The sequence below is a fragment of the Notolepis coatsorum genome, assembly GCF_963971535.1.
Source record: "Notolepis coatsorum genome assembly, chromosome: 8".
Taxonomy (NCBI): Eukaryota; Metazoa; Chordata; class Actinopteri; order Aulopiformes; family Paralepididae; genus Notolepis; species Notolepis coatsorum.
Window position 1 is genome coordinate 96,098,897 of NC_140172.1, and position 24,703 is coordinate 96,123,599.

Sequence of the window (24,703 nt, forward strand, 5' to 3'; positions counted from 1 at the left end):
TTTTTTGTATTGATCTTTTTTCCCCTCCTTTTTCCTCCGATTTTCTCCCATCCCAATGTTAGTTAGTCGTAATGCCAATTCCCAATCCCCTTCCTGGTCGCTGCGCACTTACCCCCCACAGTCGGTCTGGGAGAGTGGAGGCTACCACATGCTTCCTCCGACACACGTCCAGCCAATCAACCGCTTCTTTTCACCTGGCAGCGCGGATTCTCACTGAGAGGGCGTAGCGTGTGGAAAGATCACACTATCCCACTTAGATCCTATCCGCGCTTAGCAGGCGCCCCGACCGAACTGTAGGAGTCGCTGTTTACAACGACCCGGACCCACCCCGCCAGCTTCTCCCACCCTTTAATACTGCCAATTGTATTAGTGTGAACGGCCAGCCAAGCTGGTGACAACCCCGGAGCTGTGAGCTGGATTCGAACAGGCGAATCCAGCCGCTCCGGGGTTGGTGACGAACGCAATCTCCGTTACGCCACCTGACCGCCCCTCCTCCCTCTGCTTCTAGACACGGAGGCAACTTTATTTTTATTTTTTTTACCTAATTTTTCTGCGGATGGTTTTGTGAATACATCTCCATTATGCTTCAATTACTGTGTGTTTATTCTATAGCAATACGGTTGGGTGAATTCGGCCATTGTATAAAAGACATTACATCACTTGAAGTTGTGTGTTATACTCATTAGATCATGCCTAGGGGGGTCTAACGACCCTCTGCTGCGCGTCAGGCCTAACAACCACCCCTAGGCATGATCTAATTCGTATAACACACTGCTACGTGTGATGTAATGCTTAATTAGTCATTTAGCTGACGCTTTTTTCCAAAACGACTTACAAGTTCTGTACGACAAGTCATAATATAAATTGACTTTTTATATTTGTCCTTGCCTTTGCGATATTGAAGACACAAGTTCCCCTAAGTTTATACCGTCTCTCTCTAGTTTGGAACAACAATATGTGTCATTCAAAACAGTAATCAATCAAACCTTTTCAGGTGTCTGACGGTTTGCACTCCTCCCCTTTTGGAGGCGCTACAGAATCTCAGTTCCAGGACCAGCAGGCTCCCGAACAGCTTATTCCGCTCAGCTGTCACCTTGTGGAACTCTGCACACACACACACACACACACACACACACACACACACACACACACACACACACACACACACACACACACACACACACACACACACACACACACACACACACACACACACACACACACACACACACACACACACACACACACACACACACACACACACACACACACACACACACACACACACACTATACTCAAATTCATTATTATAATAAAAACACAACATACTTGTGCCTTAATGATAAGGATAAACGCTCAATGAAGAAACCCAATGGCCAACACAGCCCAGCGTGTAGATAGATGGGCAGCAAGAGCCAGCAGCAAAAGTCAAGTCAAGTCAAGAGTTTTATTTGTCACGGCATACAAGTATACAAGCAACAAGAGCCAGCATGTCACCAGGGTTATCAAGTGTTGGGCACCCCGCTTCTAGGGTGACCAGATGCAAAAAGTCCAAACGCAGGACAACAGTAAGATTTTGGTGGGACAAAGTGGGACAGATAGATAATGTAAAAAAATTTATTAGAATAACTCGTCTTCACCGAATAGATAAAGGTTAAATCAAAATAAATACAAATTAAATACAGAATTATATCTCTCCACATTCATCTTGGCACTGGCAGCCGGCTTGTTACCACCTAACATCTGTTTTAAATATTCAAACTTTATCACTTGACAGGAATGTCTTGTGTTCGATATATATTTTTTTGCTTCGAAAAGAGACCATCCTCTCAATATGTGGGACGCGGTCTCAAATGGTGGGACAGTACAACCAAAAGGGGGACACCTGGTCACCCTACCCGCTTCACTGGTGTTTCGTCAAGTTAGGCCCACGACACCTCGGGAAGGCTCAGCGGTTAGTCCCAGCTAGCTCCCAATTTTCCATGATATTCAAATGCTGAATATCCTATGTCAAAAATACAATTCCTGATACCAATATCACACATGAAACAGCAATAGCAGAGAAGAAAAGGAAAAGGAATACTCTTACCCTTTGTTTACTTTGGACTCCAGCTGACATTATTTCTCCTCAGCCAAATCCACTGACTGATTGATTGATTGAAAATTGTATTAACAGATTGCAGAATGGGTACAATACAGTTATACAGTACAGCTCAATACACACAATTGTTAAGGGGATGCAGACCAGAGAAAGACTATCGTCTTGTTTACATCAGGGTCCCCCATTTTCAATTAATCATAACATATATGACATACATAACATACAGATAGACAGTACTGCTACATCTATACATTTATGACCAGATTTATAAATACAGTACTGTTTGTGATGCAAAAAGAGTCTAAAAAAGAGAGTATATACATTTGACGAAGAAACTGTACATTGGAGGAGGTTGGGTAGGTGGGGTGGGGGTTGGGTAGGTGGGGTGGGGGAAACTGTACATTGGAGGTGGTTGGGGTGGGGTTGGGTAGGCGGGATGGGGGGGAAGGGTAACTGTACATTGGATTATCGACGAAACCTTACTTGGTCCCAAGAAGAGGGTCTCCTGCCTTTCAATGCTTCTTCTGACATCTCATTTACCACTTTTCGCAAGCTCCGCCCACAAATCCCCAACTCTCCCAATAATGATGAAGTTGATTGTGCTATAAATCCTCTGCATCCTACTTCCACTGGACAAACCCTAGATTTCCATGTTAGAAGTGATGATGTCCTTGCATGAATATGTAACAGTAAAAGTGCAATAGTAATATACAATGTACAGATGATTAAACTGGGTATAAAATATATAAATTAGTACTACTGGGTGTAGTGCTAATCAGATTCTCAGTTACAGTGGGTGACAATATTGTCACAAGGAAAGATGAAATTACATATCTGGGTTCCATCCTAGAGGCAAATCTTTCCTGTGACAAAATGGCATCCAATGTAATCAAAAAAGTCAACCAAAGAAATAGATTCTTGTACCGGATCTCCTCTCTGGTAAACAAGAATACCCTGAAGACTCTGGCAGGAGCACTCATTCAAGGGTACTACGACTATGCTTGCACCTCATGGTACCAAAGCACCTCAAAGGCGCTAAAAACAAAATTATAAACATCTCAAAACAAACTGGTCAGACTACTGCTTGACCTTACTCCAAGAACCCACCTCACCCCTGCCCACTTTGACAACCTAGGATGGCTTAGAGTAGACGACAGAGTACAGCAACTTGCAATGGGCCTGGTCTACAAGATACACTACACCACTAAGGTACCCATGTACATGTCAAAATACTTCCCAAAGGTCAGTGAATACCACGACCACAATACCAGAGGGAGCTCCACAAATCATGTTAAACCCAGATTCGGCTCAAACAAGGGACTAAACACGTTTCGCAATATGCCACATCAATGTGGAACGCCCTACGCAGCTGTAAAGGAATGTGAATCACTACCCACCTTCAAAACCACCCTCAAAGAGCACCTACAGGAGACTGCAATTCGAAACTGGCCCCTGTAAATGTCCAAACCCAACCCCCTCCAATGTAGTTTGCCCCCTCCCACCCCGCCTATATATGGTGAGAATAAATGTACATGCTATCATAAAGAGTTATATGGGTTATATTCAGATATATAGGAGGATTATATGCAGACAGATATGGATATATGCGGTAAATATAAATATATACAGTAATATGTACAGCACTATTGTACATGCTGTCATACAGAGTATATGGGTAGACCATGGTGGGTAGTAAGATTATTATGATTACTATTATGAGTATATATGTCAATTTACTGATGGATCTAAATGTTGTGACTCACACCTCGAGCCTAATCAGGCGCAATTCGAAGCAGTCTTCAAGTGTTGGATTCTACCCTGCTTCGTTATTTTGTTTTCCCAGTGTTTTGTTCTTTTTCTAACCGGCGTAATTTTCTTCTCTCTCCATCAAGAAACCGAGCCCCCCTCCCTGGCAATCCCTGTGTCGCTCCCCGCTCTCTCTCACTCCACCGCTCGCACCTCTGGATAACCCCACTCCCTCTGTTAAGACTGGACTGGTTAGTACATGCACACGAAACAACAGCCTTGTCACATTTACATAACTACACCACATGAGTGGTGCACGCTAGACACACGTGACGTACCCATACTGTTACAAAGGGTCAGATTAAACCGAATATATATATTTACTGCTTGAGATCCCTTGTATAATATTTGTATATCGTTTGATATCCCTTGTATATTCTTTGTATATATACACGGAATATCCCTTTACCTGGGTACAAACCAGACCATAATATTCGCTCTCCTATTGGACAGCGACCCCTAGGCGCCAACGACCATACCCCCAATGGCAAGTTCAAAGGCAACGCCAAGGCATGTCTCAACATGTCCAGGTTTGCGCAGTAATACGAGACAGAACTGAGGTTGGCACTAGATAATTCACCTTACGTATAAATACGGTGCAGGTGGAAACAGCAGCAGTTCGTTCATTACTAGTAAAGCCTTCACCACGAGTCAACGACCAAGTGAAGTGAGCAACCTTGCGTCTAAATAGAGCACTTAGAACATGTGCGAATAGGATAGTAAAGTGTCATAGTTTGGTGAAGTAACGTCAAGTTCAACCTAGTTTAATGTGACGGATAGTGCACAGGAGAATCTACACCGGCGAATGCAGAACCATTTTCTGGTTGGATTATATTGCTTTGGTACCGTGACTGCTGGAGCAGAGAACCGTCTACCTCACTATCGTGTGGGATCTACCCCAGTGAGGAGCATCCCTCGAGCCGCCTCTAGGAGGAGGCTGGCTAGCTTTCATCCATGCTGTCGAGCATACTGGATTATAGCTGTTGCTTTGTCTACCGATCAAGGGAGTACTGCACTGGTTCCTGTATCTGGAACCTCGTTATTCCTCGTTGACCCAGACTTTGCACCCGAACATTCCTCTACCCTGCCGGCTTACACCCGGAGGGAACCCCCCCAGTGTCTCCAGCTGGTACTAGTGTGCCTTATGTAATTGCTATGCTACAGGTGGCGTCAGTTTAGACCCATCTTACTATTCTCATTGACTTACGCTCTTGACCTACTTTACGTGTGTTCTTCGCCTTACAAGCGCGAGTATAATTCTCAATCTGTAACTTAACGTTGCTTGCTCTGATAATAATAAATCCCTCTAAATAGAACTTTATGTGTCATTGCCGTATTCTTGTGTGGGTGTTCACCATATATATTCATGTACTGTATGGCCAGTAATTAAAGTACATAACTAAGTAGTGGTTTAATAATACCATACTCTCAATACAGTCAGGGAATTGTACCCCTCAGTTACAATTGGTCCTTCGAGCCGGAGGGCATCAGTGTAATATCTAATATAATATTGATATTAACCATGGCCAGCGGTTAACACTCCCCAAGCGGCTCTCCCAAGCTAGAACGCCTGCAGCGCAAACGTCAGCCCCCTCCCTATCTGGAGGAATACGCTGTCAGTCTAATACCTAGCTTTAAACAGACGTTAAATAGGGATAAAGCGGATAGTCAAAGCATGTCAAAACCTACCGACCAGGCGACCCTGCCAGTAGAGAACCCAGTGGGTTCTAACGAAACTGACCAAGCTCACGGGGGGGACCAGGGGGGACATGACATGACTATACCCCCAGACAACGTCAACGGAATAGTCCCCGGAGAGCTCCAGGATAAAGAAAGCGCTCCAGGGACAGAACCCGACACACCACCAGAAGAGAAGCGCGCCCAGGAGATGGATCTCGAGGCGCGCCCAGAGAACAGATCTCCAACGAGCACTGTCAGAAGCCGATCACCTCCGTCAGTGTCATCCCCCAGCGAGGCGGACCAGATGCTGGCGCAGGCATTCATCGCCACCCTGGCAGCCTCCACCGAACGCGATCGACTTCAGGGTGAACGCGATCGACTTCAAGCACAGACGCTTAGTGAGCGCGAACAGTCTTCCATGGAACAAGAGCGCCTCCGGGCGCAACAACTAAGTGAGCGCGAACACTCTACCATGGAAAGAGAGCGCCTCCAGGCTCAACAGACGAGCGAGCGCGAACAAGCTGCAGACCAACGAGAGCGCCTTCACGCGCAACTCCAAGCGCAAGCCCTTAGTGAACGCGAACACTCTGAAACCGAGCGAGAGCGCTTCCAGGCGCAACAAAGGAGTGAAGACGACCGCATAAGACTGGAGACCAGACGCCTTCAGACGGAAGAGAACATTGAAAGAGGCCGCGCCGATGCACAGCGCGCCGCCGCCAATGCACAGGGCGACGCCGCCCATGCCAGCGCCAATGCACAGCGCGACGCCGCCAATGCCCAGCGCGAAGCAGAGCGCGACGCCGCCCATGCCCAGCGCGAAGCAGAGCGCGACCGGCTGCAGGCGCAGATGATAGAACAATTGATTGCCATGGCGACACCCCCTCGCTCCGCACGGAGCTCCCGGAGATCATCACAACAAGGGTCTAGGGCACCTTCCCCTACCCGACGAAGCGACCCGGGACCCGGCCAACAAGAGGATCCTGTCTACGTCTCCGACCCCCCTCCCCGACCGGTCCATACGAGACCCAGCCACCGGGAAGAACCGGCCTACGTAGCCGAGAGACTGACTAGAAGACTCCAGGACCTAGCAGAGGAAGAGGAAGAGGAGGAATGTCAAGCCGACCAGCAGCAACGTACTCTGGACCAGGAGGCCCAGTACAGCCCCGACGTCAGCCCCGAGTCACTGCACTACAAACCCCCGACCCAACTCACGGGTGAGTTTGACGTACAGTCAGCACCGAGGAACAGCACCTGGGTACCCGGCCCCTGGTACCCACCAAGTACCAACCCACGACAACACGTACGGGGAGACTCGCCCAGGAGGCCTCTTCCCCTACGCTCACCAATGTGCCAGCCATCCATGGCATCGTACCTTGGCACACCGACGTTCCCAGACTTTACGCGCGAGGACAGAGCACAGTACACGGAATTACGGATGTGCTTGGAGACTATGATGTCCGACGTCCCCGATGAGTCGTACAAATATGCCATCCTCCTCAAGCACCTCAAGGTGCCCAGAGCGCATAATATAGCGCTGGCATATTCCAACTCAAGCACCCCATACTCCGCGGCTCTAGTGGCCCTCGACCAGCGTTATGGACGCATATGGGACTACGTGATACAAGAAATAAGAGATATCGACCGCCTCCCCCCAGCCAAAGACAATAGATCATTGGATGACCTTTCTATCAAGGTACAATCCCTAGTAGGGATGCTGGGGTCCCAAAAGGAGAAAGGAAGACATGAACTATATGCAAACTCTAATGTGGAGCGAATACTGGAGAAGCTCCCTCCAGCCCGCCAAGAGCGCTTTCGGCGGCAGAGAGACCACCGCGACCCCAACGGCCCAGAAGCATCCCTCCTAGACCTAGCTGATTTCCTCGCCAGGGAGGTCAGCAGCCTACGACTGGACACGTTCGTGTGGAGTGGACCAAGCCCAAGAGATGGACCTCGGGGATCTAATGATAACCGCCGGTCAGTGACTGTTATGCACCAGGCCGAGTCAGTGCCGCAGCACGAGAACCACAGCAACCCCCCGCCCAAGGGGGAGTGGAAGATTGAATGCCAGTACTGTGAAGGGGAACATCGGCTGTATCAATGTGACACTTTCAAGAAGCTGACCACGGACGAGGTGAGTCAGTGGATCAAAGCCAACCGCCGCTGCTTCCGCTGCGCGCGCAGCCATATGGCAGCTGAGTGCCGTTTAAAGAAGAAATGCAGCAAGTGCGACGGCGCCCACCTGGAGGTCCTGCACGACATCAACAAGCGTCCGCCAGGGGGCCGGAGTGTGCCCGTCACGGTAATGTACCAGGCCGAGGCGGTGTCACCACAGACCAGGCCTGAAACCACCCCCTGGTGTCCCGACGGTCGCAGCAGACACGGAGACCGACAGTGCCACCCGTACTACCCCGAGTCGGCGCCACCACCGCCGAGTCACAACTCCCCCGCCAAAGAGGATGGGGAGATCGTCTGTACCTACTGCGACGGCGGACACTGGCTGGCACAGTGCGCCGAATACAAGACACTGAACCCCGTCCAAGTTGATCAGTGGCGTGAGGCGGCCCAGGCGGGCGCCGCTCACCGCGCATCACTGTGCAGGGCCCACCAGCAGAAGATCCAAGGCAACCCACCAACAGGAGTGCTCCACATAGACCAGCATAGCGGGACCCCCCGAGTGCTCATCAAAGTGGTCAGAGTGCTCCTGAGTTACGAGGACAAGGTCCTGGACACTTACGCCGTCCTAGACGATGGGTCTGAAAAGACTCTCCTCCTCGCATCCGCCGCAGCCCGGCTGGGTCTGCGGGGTGCCAAAGGAACAATGACAATCCGTACCATTAGAAGAGACCAGAAGACCATAAAGGGTGAAAATGTCTCCTTCAAGATACCAGCCCGAGAAGCAGTATAGCATCACCAACGTCTTCACCAGCCACGACATAGGCCTGTCACAGTACACCTACCCCATCCCACAGCTGATGGCGAAGTACGAGCACCTACGCAGACTACCTATACCGCTTATCGACGGCGCCACACCGACCCTGCTTATAGGCTCCGACCACGCGGACCTCATTCTCCCAATTGAGGCGGCCCACATCGGACCCAAAGGATGCCCAGTCGCGGTTCAGACCCGACTGGGGTGGACGCTCCAGGGCCCCCTCTACGGACTTGACAGTCAACCCACGTCTACACGCTGCCTGCACACAAAGGTGAGCGACACCGGTCACTCTCTCGTACAGCCCGTTGAGAGGCTATTGACATTAGACGAGAGGCCTGTGAGAGAACCGTGGGCCCAAGAAGAGGGAGTTCCGAACTCCACCCCCCTCAGCTGCGCTCCAAGCGACGTAGCTGACCTCGAACCCAGCACCCCAACCGACTTCTTGATGGGGCGGCCGGAACCGGCCCCTCCTCAGACGGGGTACAGACCGAACAAGAGGAACAGACGGAGGATGTGGAGACACAGCCAAGCACAGCCCAGTATACCCAGGAGGGCCGACCTGCCTCACCGCCACACCCGACCCGTGGCGAGGCTGATAGAGTTGCCAAGGCTCCCTGACTCCCTTGATGACGATCATGACCCACTGACTTTGTAGATTGCCCTACTCCCCACAACAGACATTGAGTAGTTGACAAGACGATTAATCTGTCTTTGCTTTATCTAATTAGGTGCGGACTAATTAGGAGGCGGCTGTTACAAAGGGTCAGATTAAACCGAATATATATATTTACTGCTTGAGATCCCTTGTATAATATTTGTATATCGTTTGATATCCCTTGTATATTCTTTGTATATATACACGGAATATCCCTTTACCTGGGTACAAACCAGACCATAATATTCGCTCTCCTATTGGACAGCGACCCCTAGGCGCCAACGACCATACCCCCAATGGCAAGTTCAAAGGCAACGCCAAGGCATGTCTCAACATGTCCAGGTTTGCGCAGTAATACGAGACAGAACTGAGGTTGGCACTAGATAATTCACCTTACGTATAAATACGGCGCAGGTGGAAACAGCAGCAGTTCGTTCATTACTAGTAAAGCCTTCACCACGAGTCAACGACCAAGTGAAGTGAGCAACCTTGCGTCTAAATAGAGCACTTAGAACATGTGCGAATAGGATAGTAAAGTGTCATAGTTTGGTGAAGTAATGTCAAGTTCAACCTAGTTTAATGTGACGGATAGTGCACAGGAGAATCTACACCGGCGAATGCAGAACCATTTTCTGGTTGGATTATATTGCTTTGGTACCGTGACTGCTGGAGCAGAGAACCGTCTACCCCACTATCGTGTGGGATCTACCCCAGTGAGGAGCATCCCTCGAGCCCGCCTCTAGGAGGAGGCTGGCTAGCTTTCATCCATGCTGTCGAGCATACTGGATTATAGCTGTTGCTTTGTCTACCGATCAAGGGAGTACTGCACTGGTTCCTGTATCTGGAACCTCGTTATTCCTCGTTGACCCAGACTTTGCACCCGAACATTCCTCTACCCTGCCGGCTTACACCGGAGGGAACCCCCCCAGTGTCTCCAGCTGGTACTAGTGTGCCTTATGTAATTGCTATGCTACAGGTGGCATCAGTTTAGACCCATCTTACTATTCTCATTGACTTACGCTCTTGACCTACTTTACGTGTGTTCTTCGCCTTACAAGCGCGAGTATAATTCTCAATCTGTAACTTAACGTTGCTTGCTCTGATAATAATAAATCCCTCTAAATAGAACTTTATGTGTCATTGCCGTATTCTTGTGTGGGTGTTCACCATATATATTCATGTACTGTATGGCCAGTAATTAAAGTACATAACTAAGTAGTGGTTTAATAATACCATACTCTCAATACAGTCAGGGAATTGTACCCCTCAGTTACACATACACATACTGTAATTGTTGCACACACATCTCATTTACATTTACCGTTGGCATCCACACACTCCCCCCCCCCCCTGTTAGAATAGGTATGTTTGCTTATTGTTTTCTTTTGTTTATTAAATTAAATTATTGTATCCTGTGTGTCTCCTGTGTCCGTCTGTCCTGGGGATTCTGCCACACTTGACTGCTTTTGTAATATTGTAACACTAAAGATCTAGTGAGTTGACATGTAGGAACAGGACCTGAGTTTGATTGTCATATGCAAAATAATGAATAATAGGTTATCTAAAGAAAATCTGGGACACAGCCTTCGCAAACTATGCACCAATGGAACACACTACCTACGGACATTAGAGAAGCTAGATCTCTAAATATCTTCAAAAATAAGCTAAAAACGTACCTCTTCACCATAGCCTTTTACAGTCCACTGCTGATTGTACTGATTACACTATTTTACTCTGTCCATTAAATGTTACTCTTTTAGGACTTTTAAACTGTTCTAAACTGTCAGGCATCGAACTATACGAGTATCAAGCAGGAAAAAAGACTGTCAGGTTTTTAAAACTGTGTGGGGGACCCAGGCCTAGAACTGCGCCCTGAGAGGGAGGTTCGAAGGGTCAAAGTGGGTATCAAACAGGAAGGAAGACTGTCGGGTTCTAAACTGTGGATATCAAACAGGGAAGGTAAGGTTTATTATACAAATAAAGTTTATTATCTGTATTTACAGCAGAAATAGTTGGTATAATAATGAGAGTTGCAGCTTCTCAGTGGCTAGTGGTACAGATTAAGCAATACAATAGACAATAGTGTCAGCTGCATAAAGATGAACTTGAAAATATACTTGTCACTATATATAGGTACTATAGTTTGTTACAGTGCGATCCAACATTTTGACTCTCCCTTTGGATCTAGGAGTTCGATTATTTAAAAGGATTTACCATCAAGAGGCTTTAATGAGCTTGGCCGAGTTTAGATGTTCACAGTGGTTAATATGCGGGCTAATGAGTACTAATATCGTAAAGCAGTTTATCAGCTTATTTGTGAATCCATTTGACTCAAACCATGCATAAGATTCCTGCCTTAGGAATCCTCCCACGTGTGGCCTCACGTGCATGGGACATAGGTAGGCATGTCAAACAATTGGGGTTAATATACAAACCGCTCTCAAAGAAATTAGAAACTGGCCCCGGTAAATGTCAAAATCCCCCCCACCCAACCCCCTCCAATGTACAGTTTCTTCCCCTTCGGATGTATATTTTTTTATGATCACTTTTTCTTACAACAGTACCGTATATTTGAATGTCTTGTATGTCATAAATGTCTTGATGAATTGAAAATGGAGGACCCTTATGTAAACAAGACGAAAGTATTTTTCTGGTCTGCATCCTCTTAGCAGTTGCTAGTATTGACCTGTACTGTATTGTACCCATTCTGCAATCTGTTAATAAAGTTTTCAATCAATCAATCAATCAATCAATCAATCAATCAGGTACCTATAGAAGTCCCCACAGTTTTATTCAACTATTTATTGGTCCTCAAATGTATTAGTCCTCGATTCCTCAAATTATTTCCCAAATCATGCCCATATCAGAGGAATCCATAGATAATTTTTAGACCAATAACCATTGTTATGCATCTTCTATTCTCATTCTGGAAATGTTGTGATCGTGACGTAGAAGAGACGTACCATGTTGTCTGCAGAGGAGTTCGGTTATAGCTATTGTTTTGAAGTAATGCAGCACCATCTAAATTATGCTAGCTGGATCTTATATTGGAATATATATATACACATATATTTGTAATTCCGTGATACACATCCAAAATGTATTAATGTCTAGTATCATCAATGCGAATCGGTTGATTCACCCTCTGAAAAACGAGTGGATCATTCCGACAGGGGGGTTCCTCCTCAGCTCGAGCTGTCTGTCTGGTCTGGAAGCTCGCTCACTGGCTCGCTGGCGTCCGGCTCTCTAGTGGCGCATAGCAAGGACTCACCGAGGTGTCGTTAAAGAGAGACACTCATCTGACTGAAGAAGATCGTATGTTCGTAGATCAAGGTAGGTTATAATGGTCTGTTACAACATATACATTATTTGAATCGGCTCGTATGAAGTAACGTTAAATAACGGCCACGAATCATCAGCCAGACACTCAATAACGGTCACGAAGCAGCCAGACACTCATAAAGGCAGGCAGGCAGGCAGTGTTGCGAGCTAGCTTGGTGGACGCTAGTAGCATGAGCTCAGTTGTAAGGTGACGGTTAAGGTTAATTTAGGCTATAAACACATACAAGCGTAACACTATTAATATATGTTTAGAAACTATATGTTTCGTTGACGCCAGCAAAGCAGAACTGCATTTTTTTCACCCGCACAGAAGCTAACGTGACTGGTGAACAACGTAACGTTTTAACGTTAGAGATAATAACATTATGAACGTTAATAATAATGATCCACATGGAAAGTTAAAACCTCCAGCTGGTGAGCGGCGGCTCCCAACTGCGGTAGTGTCGCCTATTGTGCTCGCTGCTTTGGTTCCAAACTATGGTTCGGGGTCTCCCTGTTGGCTCAAAACTTCATTTAGCTGTTAAACGTAAATAACCAGCTCCGAGTTATCACATTTGTCCCATGTCTTTGTTTTAGCCGCAACTATATAGAGACAAAACATTAGAGGAGACATTGCCTTTGATACCGCGGGACAAAAACGCATCCATGTTACCTGGGTAAACTTGAGCTGTTTTGCATATTCTTCTAGTTTACAGGTCCCATATTATACTCAATTTCAACAAGTTAAGGTAGGTCTCTGAGGTTCCCAAAACACGTCTTTGGGAGTTTTTCGCTGATAATACAATTCGGCGTATATGCATTCTAGCATGCCTCTATACTCCTTTGTTTCAGTTTTGTTCTCGACGGGCTGTTTCTGTACTTTTTTTTTTTTTTTTTTTTTTAAATACAAATCAGCTGCAGCCTGCTCAGTGCTCCCGCTCCCAAACTCAGCTGCGTGTGACTGTGAACGATTGAATGTAATTCAGATACAACTGTCAAACTGTTTCATCAAGTCAATGACTTTTTTTTTTTTTTTTGTTGTGTTTTTCATAATATTTGCACTACATATAAGAAGATTGGAAATATGTCCATCCAGCCAATTTAATCTCCAAAAAAAAAACGTTTAAATATTCATTGTTATCTTGGCCACTATTTGCAGATCTGATAACTAGGGGCAAACCAAGTAGTCTACTATCAGGGTTACCTAAGTGAGTGAGATGTGGAGTGGACCATCTTTAAAAAAAAATATCTTGTGGTGAAAAAAACATGAATGTATGTTGTTGACTCATCTGTAGAACATGTATGCCATTAAGATATTTCCAACTAGTATAGACGCCACATATAATTGAGATTAGAGTCAATTTATTGTCATTGCACAAGTAGTTAAGTAGTTACAAAATTAAGTTGGCATCTAAGCAGCATGCAAAGGAGCAGCAAAATGCATTGTAGTATACAGTATCACATGTGTATATATGAGAAAGCTACAGATTAAATATGCTAAGCTAATGTATAGTACAGTATTATATATACAGTGGTACAAGTACGTATGCATGCATACATATTCCATCTAACAGTTAAAGATACTACAAGAAGAATTTCCAAAATATATCATAAATCGTTGTCAGATTAGTTGTGATACCATGGTATAATTACAGTAAACAAATTGACCATTGCTGAAAATATTCGTAGCCTAATTCCTATGATAAGACCACATTTCTCATAAAAACAGTTGCTTCCTGTTTGCAAGGAAATTTAAGCTGTTTGTTCCCGCCCCCCAGCATGGGATTTGTTTTGATGACTAGAGGGGAGGGTGAACAGCCCTTGCTATCTGTGCATGTGTGCCAGTGAGACTAGGGCCATGTCCAGACGAAACCGATTTTGGTCGTATCAGTCAAAGTATTTTATCGTATGCACCTTTCATCCACACGGAACTGCGTTCTGCGCGTCTGAATACGCTATTTCCTGAGACCGGCTCCCAAAGTGGGAAAATCTGAAGACGCCCCCCTTGCATCGCCGTCTTGACAATCCTATACGTGTCTTTTCCTGAACTGATGACGCGATAGCCCACCTCTCCCTTAACACTTTGATTGCCATGGTTAAATTCATGATATACCATCCCTTGCCAGCTCTATTTAACATGGAGAAGTTCCCCTTCTTTGCAGGGCTATAACTTTTTAAATTCTATTGCTAGATTGCCATTATTAGGGCCCATTCAATGTCCTATATGTATTGTTCATGGTGTAGCAACGTTAAACTTTTTCATTCACATATTCATACTAAAATATGGTCTAAAGTATATATGTTTTCATCTCTTTCTGCAGCTTTCTCCAGAACGTGATTTATAGCCCCAAATGCATTATATTGATGATCAAATACAGTTTGGTAGGAATCTGTGCGAGATCAAAAATTTCAACTGGACGTACTTCTAGAATTTACTACACGTCATCTGATGTTGACCGGATGGGCGAGGGGGCGTTTATAATTCCGTGGGCAACGTTATACCATTCATCTAATGTGGGTCATATGTAGAGCTGCCGCGATAACCGCATTACCGCGGTATCGCTGTTGCATCACGCTCACCGCAGAGTTAGGCTGAATACCGCGTCACCGCTGTTTTTTATCATAATAATAAAGTTGGCTTGCGGCTCTGCAGATATACCCTACTCGGTTCCAAGCGACCCTATTGGTCCAGCCTGGCTCTGCGGCTCTGCAGATACCCCCTACTCGACGCGTCACACTTTGTAGCCTCTGAACGAAAACAGAACGCCGCGCCGCCATCTTTACTGCCTCGCTAAGGATGCATTTCATTCAGGATTTGTTTGCGACAGAACCAAGTGCAATAAACAAAAAAGAATGGATTCACTGTGTATTCTGCCTTATTTATTGATGAAACAAAACCGACATCAACCCAATTTACCACCGAGCGGAGAGTTTAGTGTCACAACAAGATCGCTGATGTGTTAAGTTTGTTGTTGTTATTACTACAGTCAGCCGATATACACGAGAGAGGTAACGTTAAACCCGGGTTTGCTTGGTAGAATACACAATGAGAGGTAACGTTAGCGTTGGCAGAATAGACGCAACGAGAGTCTGGTTAATGTTGTTATTGATTGTGTTAAACTCTGGCTTGCTGCAAGCCCTCGGACATCTATGCCCACGGAGCTTTCAGTGTACACAAGCGAGCGGCGGCGGCCCCGCCTGCATCCCCATTCCCCACACGGAGACAAACGGAGTAGTAGTACCTGGCTGCAGTGGAAAAGGAACAAAGTACCAGGTGCCTAAAGCGGGTCGAGTCGAGTAGGTACTATGCAGTGGAAAAGCGCCATTAGACTAGAGGCAGGCTATAAGAGTAGACTACTAAAAAATAAATAAATGCATTCAAACTTTTATTTTTTTTTGTGCGCACTGTGCGGTAATTACCACGGCGGTAGGAAATATTTCGCAAATTCGTGCGGTAAGGAAAATATCAATACCGCGGCAGCTCTAGTCATATGTTCATCATAGCAGTTTATATCGAACACGGTAATACTACACGCTAAAACTCACCCCAGTCTCCTCGGGCCGTTGGGCGATCAGCGTGGAGTAGACGGTTTTCAATTATGGGATGTTGAAATGCCCGATCTATTTCCAGGTTGTATAATAGTATATACGTCCAAATCATGTTGTTTTTTCGAGTTATTTCCACCGATCGATGTTCACTGTGTGAAGACAGAGTCTCTCTAACATTAGCGAGTGCCCGGACCCCATATGGAGTGAGTCCTGCCGGTTCAAAGGTTGACATCCGGTTTCGATCTGCCGATCGGCCACCAGATGGCGCTCTTGAACCGCTAGAGGGTTGAGAGGAGATCAGCACTGTGTGTCAAGGCTGCGGAGGGGAAATATGATTTCGATCACAGATTTTTGAAATATTGATATCAAAGACGAGTTACGGCGTCCTCGGCAACTTGAGCATGGCGGGAATGACGATTTCGGCAGTTAGTGTTAACCCGCATGTGCAAACTCAGCCAACATCACAACAACAATGGCATCATACATTGAAACATGATACATATATGTCTTATATGTCCTGGCTAGAAGTTTTTATTAAACACTGCAAGGCTACTGTGATGAAATACACGATACGATACAGCTAGAGCAGGGGTCTTCAATTAAGTTTGGCCGAGGGACAAATTTCTTCCAAGCCATTGTATGGGGGGCCGGAAACAAAAACAATGGCTAATTTAATATATTGATAGTGAAAACATTTTAACTCTGTGACAGACCACCTTATAACTAAGACATACATTTGTGGCAGAGGCAGATAATGGACAAAATAAACGAGCTGCATAGGTGGCCTAATAAACTGTAAACGACATACACATTTGCACTGAACATTATACCTTCGTCTGTTTGCCATTTTATTATAAAACCAGAGACAAGCGCCTCTCTCTTTTCGGCCTATCTTACATTACGCACAACCAATGTGTCTATCTGACGGCCCTTTCTGTGGAGCGCACTGGACTATTGAGAAACAATAGGAATCTTTCATTGGTTCTCCCAGTCCATGTGACCATTTCTAGCATTTCCATTGGCTAATGGCTATAGTGACAGACATAGATATATGATAAATGGATAGATACAGCGGATTAGATGCAGTCCAGAGAAAACAACCAATCTAGATATTTCAAGATTCTATGCTTTACGTCCGCGCATTCTCTGAGAGATGCACTACATTTTTAGATGACAATCGATTCCGATACAATGAAGCAAGTCTTTATCACAAATAGGGATGGGTACCTTTCACATTTGAACCGATACGGTACCGGTACCTGTGAATCGATACCGGTACCCAACGGTACCTTTTTTCGGTACTTTAGTCTCAAGAAATGTAATCAGTCAGTCGTAAAAAAAAATCCAAACTTCAAATAACTACAATTTCGACCGTTTTCGGCCTGCCATTGCTCCGACTGCTTTGTTGTTGAATCAAGTAAAATCCTAGGTAAGCATATATTGTGCGTGTGAATGTTGACATGAAAAGAAAAAAAGTTAAAAAAAAAAGTAAAAAAATCGGTATCTCACTTGAATTGATACTCTGTAGTACCGACGTGTTTCGGTTCGGTACCTCAAAAGTACCGAATTCGGTACCCATCCCTAATCACAAACAAATCCAAAGATATTTAATGTTTTACAAAACATGTCTACTGTTGCGCCCGGCTTTAGAGGGTTAAAAGCCTAATAGTATTTTTTATTTAGTTAATAAATGTCTTGTTGTAATTCCTTATATACCTAATGTAGCACATCTTTTTGAAGCAGATTCAGCTTTTTTTGCTCTGATTTGACTTCAGTTTAATTGCATTGTTACTGTTCACGTGTGGTGCCGTCACAGTCATATATAAGTAAAGATAAAGTTTGAATGACTTACTGAACTGGTGTTTTAATTTCACACCACACTGCTTGTTTGTTATTTCAGCGCCAGACGCTGTCCACCGACTTTTTTCATGTTGAGCAAGCACTACATTGCACCTCGCTGCCTACCTGTTATTCACTCTCAACATGGATAAAACAACGTATAATAAGCATTCTTTAGGTGGTGGTAGTTTATCTATTTGGACATTATAGCTAACATATAGCCTAGCCTAGTTGGTCTGATATAAAAAAAAAAAATAATAATAAAAAGAAAAATGTAAATATTTTTATTTATTTATTTTTTATATTCTGAAGGGCCATATATTATTGCTGGTGGGCCAATTTCGGCCCGCGGGCCACCTATTGCCGACCTCTGAGCTAGAGGTTAGCGTCGCATAGCAGGCCTTTTTCTGAAAACCCAAATAAGCTAGCTACGTAGCCAAGTTCAAGTTTCAAGTTTCTTTATTAATTGTCATACAGAAGTACAGAATACTTTTATACAAAATGCTTCTTTCTGTTTCCCTCCAGAGACTGTGCTAGGCAAAAATAAGTATAGCAAGTATAAAATAGAAGTCAAGTACGTAGACAAAAATGTTCAGTACATATATACAATGCTCTATGTAGAGTAGAAGTAACTGAGTTACCATACAATATACTATACAGTGCAAAGCAGAAGTGGGATGAGGTACAATTTAGGTACAATATAATTTACAGTAAGGTGTAATGAGGTATGGGTTGTAGTGCAAATATAAAGTGTGTTTAGGTGTACTAAAGTGGGTGCTGCAGTGAGTTGTATGTTTAAAGTGCGTGTGGATGTGTGTGCTGTGAGTGCATTTCATGGTTGTTACATAGTGTTATTGTTCGTTGAGCATCCTGATGGCCTGGGGATAGAAGCTTCTTCTGAGTCTCTCTGTGCTTGCCATGAGACTCCTGTATCGCTTGCCTGACCGCAGCAGTTCAAAGAGGCAGTTGTTTGGGTGGCTCGAGTCTTTGATAATTCTCTTAGCCTTGCCCATGCACAGCTTGTTGTAAATGCCCTGGGGAGCACATATAGACTGAATGCACATATAGACTGTTCCATAGCATACGCCTTCAGTTGATCATGACAAATCCTCTCTTACCTTGACGATTAAAAAGCCTCCATCATTTAGGGCGCTTTCACATATAGTTTTGGTGGACTCTGTGCGATTCGGGGGGTGAAGTTGCAACATTGTTGCATTCTTCATTTGGTTCGTCTGCATTCACATTGCAATTTGTCAAGCGCACTAAACTTTCTGAACGATGTCACGCGGTCAAAAAGGGCGCTCGTCTATTGGACACAATAGAGTGGAAATGTGTGCGTCCCGCATATTGAGAGGATGTCCCTCTTTTCGAAGCAAAAAAAAAACATGGGTCTAAAAGCCCCCCCCTACAGTAAACGTAGCAACCCGACCTCTTGTCCACACACATTGCTCTGCTCGTGACGCTACCTCATATCACAGATCTGATTGGTTAGGTAGTAATTTAGCGCTCTGCTCGTGAGTCACTTCCTATATTTGGTCCGATGAAGCGAACCGAGACCTACGTTTTCAGGCGGACCAGAGTTTGCGTGTTTGGTCCGCACTAGGGATGTCCCGATCACGTGATCGGGATCGGGGCCGATCACGTGGTTTTCCGAAGATCGGGATCTGCAATTTTTTTTTATATTTCTTTATTTTTCTTTATTTTTTTAATCCCAATTTCTCACATTACATTCACCCTGCATGTTGACGTTATCCAGGTGAAAAGTTTACTTCATAAATCATTTGATGTATAATTAAATCAAAGGAAATGCGTTTGGGTCTGAGAGTGTGGCTGGTCTGCCGTTCTGCAGCTGGATACTATTGGTTTGTTTTGGCAAAATTCTTCTGCTCTGTGTGACAATAAATAAATGAATGATGATATGCAATTTAAAACCAAAACTAAGGCCTCAGTATGAGTTTAAGACGTGAACATGGTCATGTTTGTTGAATAAAAAAAAAAAAAAAATTATCGGATCGGGAAATATCGGTATCGGTAGATACTCAAAATCACATGATCGGGATCGGATCGGGAGCAAAAAAACGTGATCAGGACATCCCTAGTCCGCACCAGAGTTCGACTGAGCATTCACACCACCCCAAAAAATGCGGACTATTCGAGAAAACTAACTCTGGTCCGATAGTCCGGACCAAACAGCTCTGGTGTGAAAGCAACCTTAGTAACTAGTATTCCCATGGCTGGTGTTGAGATTTTACGATGCCAGGCAGCTTGTGATCATTCGTTGTAGCCAGCCAGCTAGTTGATGCTATTCAATGCTATCAACATTAGCACTAACATACTCAACTAACGTTAATGCCATTCAGAATTTATTAACATAGCTACAACACATTACATGCATCATTCATTGTTTACAATGCACGGGTGGAGCTAGTCGAAAGGACTGGACACAGAGACAAGTTAAACATCAATCAATTAATTTAATACAACAGGTACTCCGGTAGTTCGCGCTGCCTCCAACCGCCCCACGGGGCTATTATATTATATATGGCTTTGAGGCGCTCTCTCCTGCCGATTAAAATCAGCAGCTCTTCCTCCTCATCATCGAATGCCTTGCGCCGCGGTGTGTCTCTCCTATCCTTTGGAAACTAGCGTTGGCTCAAAACCGGACGACACAAGTTATTCTGCTAGGCCAAATGTCCCTTATTTTCAAATCCCAATGTTGACAGCTATGGCCTAGTGTAGTGCAAATAGTTTCCTAATAAGGTTTTTAGACAATGTGTCCATATGGCTAATTTAATGACAATTTGCATATTTAAGTTTTGTGAAATAATAGCTACATTTCCCCATACCAAGTTCAGTATTCACCAGCCCTGAAAATGCCATTATGATATTACCAGCTGTTTTTTTTCTTTTTTCTAGTGTCTGGCAACTAAACAATTCGTCATATCTGCATTGGTGGATCATATTATCATGAAACAAATTGTTCTGTGTTTCTGAGAAACTGCTCTATCACATGACGCATCATATGCAATTTAGAAAAATCAGACTTTCTTGAAATAATTAGACTGCTGCTTAACTATGTAATTAATTACTAGTGCCATTTAATAACTATTAAATAATATAGTCATGTTAAATGTCAGCTCTGGGTTGCACCAGCTGTACTACTTGCTGTAAAGATAACTAGTCTTTTAAGAATAGAGTGGCAGCAAGGTTTGGATGCATCGAGCATTCAGGAAGATCTTCCATTTAGCTGAAGGACAACGTTGCAATGAAATAACTTGGTCTAGTTTAGCGAGGGCAGAGGGCTGTATGTGTAGGGAGCTGTTTTACCATTGATTGATTGTCGGGCCAAGGGTCACATTATTTTCATTGGTAAACAAAGACACCTAAAACCTTTGTCTAGCCTGTTTTTGGACATATTTGTGATGGGATCCACAATACGTGTCTTTTGCTTTGAGCCAAAAAATTATATGTTTGAATGTTTTTCCTCCCTGATTGCTCACACATTCATCAGTCCTTTCCTGACTGGCCTAGATGCCAAAACAGTTTGTAGGTTGTACAAGCTCCTCATGCCTTGCCATGTGCTTGCTCTGTCACCGTTAGTTCATCCCAGAGGCGCTATGGATGAAGAGCAGCAGTTTGTCAACATTGACCTAAATGATGACAACGTCTGCAGTGTCTGCAAACTGGAGACGGACACGGGGACCATGTCTTTCTGCCATGTGTGCTTTGAACTCAGTATCGAAGGTAAGAAAGGAGGATTGATTGTCCTCTCTGGGGTTTGTTTGCCGACTGGGAATGAAGAGCAAACAAAGTGATCTCTAGAACCAATTACATGCAGCAGATGTATTCACGTTACCTCATACCTCAAAGAAACCTGTGGACATTAGTCTCCTCAAAGATCCCTTTTTAGGAACCATTCTGTGACTTCTCCACTGTAAGGATATGTTATATATTTATTCTGTATTCCAATATTTATGTTCCTCACATAAAAGCTGTTATTTTTATGATTAAGGCTTTTGTGGGCAGTGATATATTACAGACTGAAAGGTTTGTCTAGAATTTCTAGTTTTAATTGCTTCTTTTATCAGATAGCTTCCAGTTGACTATCTGTGGCTTAGATGGATCAACTGGTGTTACCTATTGATATAAAAAAACGTGTTTTGTTTTTTGCAACATACAGCAAGTCATTAGCAGTATCATCGTGGGTGAGAACAGGGTGGAAAGGAACCTGAGCATGACATAAAAGCAAAATGGCCACTGTGTGAATATGGTGAATGGAACTTTAGAACTAACCCCCCTCCTCACCAGAGCCGACCACTGCGCTGTCTCCCGTTTGATGTGTCACTCCGACACAAGAGCCTGTGTTTGAAGTGCCTTTTTTTTTCTCCAGATCTTAATTAACGAGCGGCCTATTTGAACAAGAGTGGCGGCTTTGAAGGGATTAGGTACGCCTCTTTCAGCGCTTGTCTTGCAGATCCACAAGAGCTTTTTTTGATGGAGAGAGCAGTGTATTTATCTCTCCACAAAAGGAGTGTGTGCTGCTTATGAAGTAACATCAGATTGCTGACTAAATTTGCGCTCAGACTGCATGCTGTTGACATCGGGGGGTCGATTTATAGATCTGTCCCTGTCAGTAATGAAGAAATGGATCTGATTAGGCAATATAGGCTACGAAGGCTAGATTATGGTTGTTCTGGTCTTTGTTTATTGTACTGAGATTTATTCTGAGCTCCACTCTCAGAAGAGTATCATTATGCGTGGTGATACTGTCTGTGTATTCTGTCATAGAGAACTAGTAACACATCCTGTACCATTAGTCTGGGACAGGGAACAAAGATTTGTTTATTTGATAAATGCAATCAAGAATACGTTATGAAAGAATTAGGGATGCGCCGAAATTTCGGTCACCGAAAATTGCAATTAATAATAACACATTTTGGCATTCAGCCGAACGAGTGAAAAGACCGAAAAAAAGCAAACGTTCCTGCCAAGCTCCTCCTACTCGGCCAGCTCAGACCATGGTTCAAACAGTGCCGGCAACCCACACTGTTCTGTGAACACAATGCACGCTGGACTCTGTACTGCATCGCGATTGTACTATTGATGCTCTATGTTTTATTATGATGCTCTGTTTTAGTATGTTTTATTATGATGCTCTATGTTTTATGATGTCTGTCCATGTCTAAAATCAGGGACCATGATGGAAATGAGTGCTTGCACTTTCTCATGTTTTTATCCCTTGGATGCTGTCTTTTACTCCACAATAAAAATCAATCAATCAATCTAAGTCTGAGACCACTTATCGATTTATCGATAACTGCGTGAAATTTTTTTGCATTGCATTTTTCTCATAGCTGAGAGTAATCGATTGATTACTCACGCCCATCCCTAGTAGCGATCAGGAAGATGCCGTCTGAAGTGTGTGTGTGGCAACATTTCGAGAAGTTGGAGGGCAATAAATCAAACTTATGTAAAGGGAAACTACCGTTTTCAGGTAACACTACCAATTTACGCGATCATTTGAAAATATGGCATTCTTCGTTGCTCTCCGCCTTCTCCATAAGTAAGGTGTGCACAGCAAGAAGTCCCAATTTTTTTTGCGCATTTTTTTTTAAAATTAAAATGTTTACATTTTTTACATTTTAAATGAAATAATAATACAAAATCTGTATTTATCGATAATTTTGTCCCGATTTATCGATTCTTCCAAATGGCATATCGTCTCAGCCTTAGGTTGTACTTGATCCGCGGTAAAGTTATGTTGTATGAGCCCTCTTTTGCCTCAACGTATCTGTGCTGCGAGGCAAGCCCTGTCTCCATCATCAACTGGCATTTCCATCATCACTTTGTGTGCACTGCTTTTCCCATACATCAAAGTAATGGATTATACTGCGGATCATGTACAGTCGCGATAACCATCTTAGATATTGGAGGACCAATCAAGGCTGCAAGGAGCTGGCACAGATGGCACGCGGGTACCTGTCTGCCCCATCTACAAGCACAGACGGTGACTCATTTATTTATTTAATTTTCAGAGTTTTTTTTGTCTGGTGGAAAGGACAATGTTCAATAGACTAATACAGTTTTTTTTTCATTACCTTGCCGTTTTGTAATTTTATTTTGTCATTGAAAAGCATAAATCAAAAGCAAAGTCTTTCATTTATGCAATGGTACAAATGGGCAAATAGATAAAAAAAAATATCTGTACTTGTTTCGGTATTCAAGCCAAATATTTCCTTGAACAAGGAGGGCTGCAGCATCTTTGTAGTGTGAATCCAGTGTTTAGAAGGTGCTCTTTAGATATAGGGGAGCCAGTTGAAAAAAACTAATTTCCAGGCACTCTTCATATATAAAAAAGCTTTAATAAGTCTCTTAGTTCATATTAGAACAATAAAAAAAAAAAAACATGTTTCGGCCTTCTTCAGGGCATAAATCAAAGAAGGCATACCCTGAAGAAGGCCGATAGAGGCCGAAACATGTTGGTGTTTTTTTTATTGTTCTAATATGAACTAAGCGACTTATTATTAAAGCTTTTTTATATATGAAGAGTGCCTGGAACTTCTTTGTTTTTCAAGTATTTCCTTATCGGTTTTGGCCAAGAATTTTCAATTTGGTGCATGCCTAGAAAGAATACATTTAGTCATGTGTCCTCTTGTGTGGATATGTAACCAGCAAGATGCTGCTGTATGAGGAAAACTAGCTGATTGTAGTAAGAGCCTAGTACTACAGGAAAACTATCTGACATGATTGTAGTAAGAGCCTAGTACTAGAGGAAAACTCTCTGACATGATTGTAGTAAGAGCCTAGTACTAGAGGAAAA

The 24,703-nt window shown here is 44.0% G+C and overlaps 1 protein-coding gene across 1 annotated transcript in view; it reads left to right on the forward strand.

Annotated features, from left to right (window-relative positions):
* Window positions 1-12,415: 12,415 nt before the first annotated feature.
* The window catches only part of cUnh21orf91 (chromosome Un C21orf91 homolog), a 59,104-nt gene continuing 46,816 nt past the window's right edge, over window positions 12,416-24,703 (forward strand). The window contains exons 1-2 of the mRNA XM_084319853.1: window positions 12,416-12,507; window positions 21,484-21,627. Coding sequence (XP_084175979.1) covers window positions 12,492-12,507; window positions 21,484-21,627 — 160 coding nt within the window. The 5' untranslated portion in view covers window positions 12,416-12,491. The remainder of the gene's footprint in view (window positions 12,508-21,483; window positions 21,628-24,703) is intronic.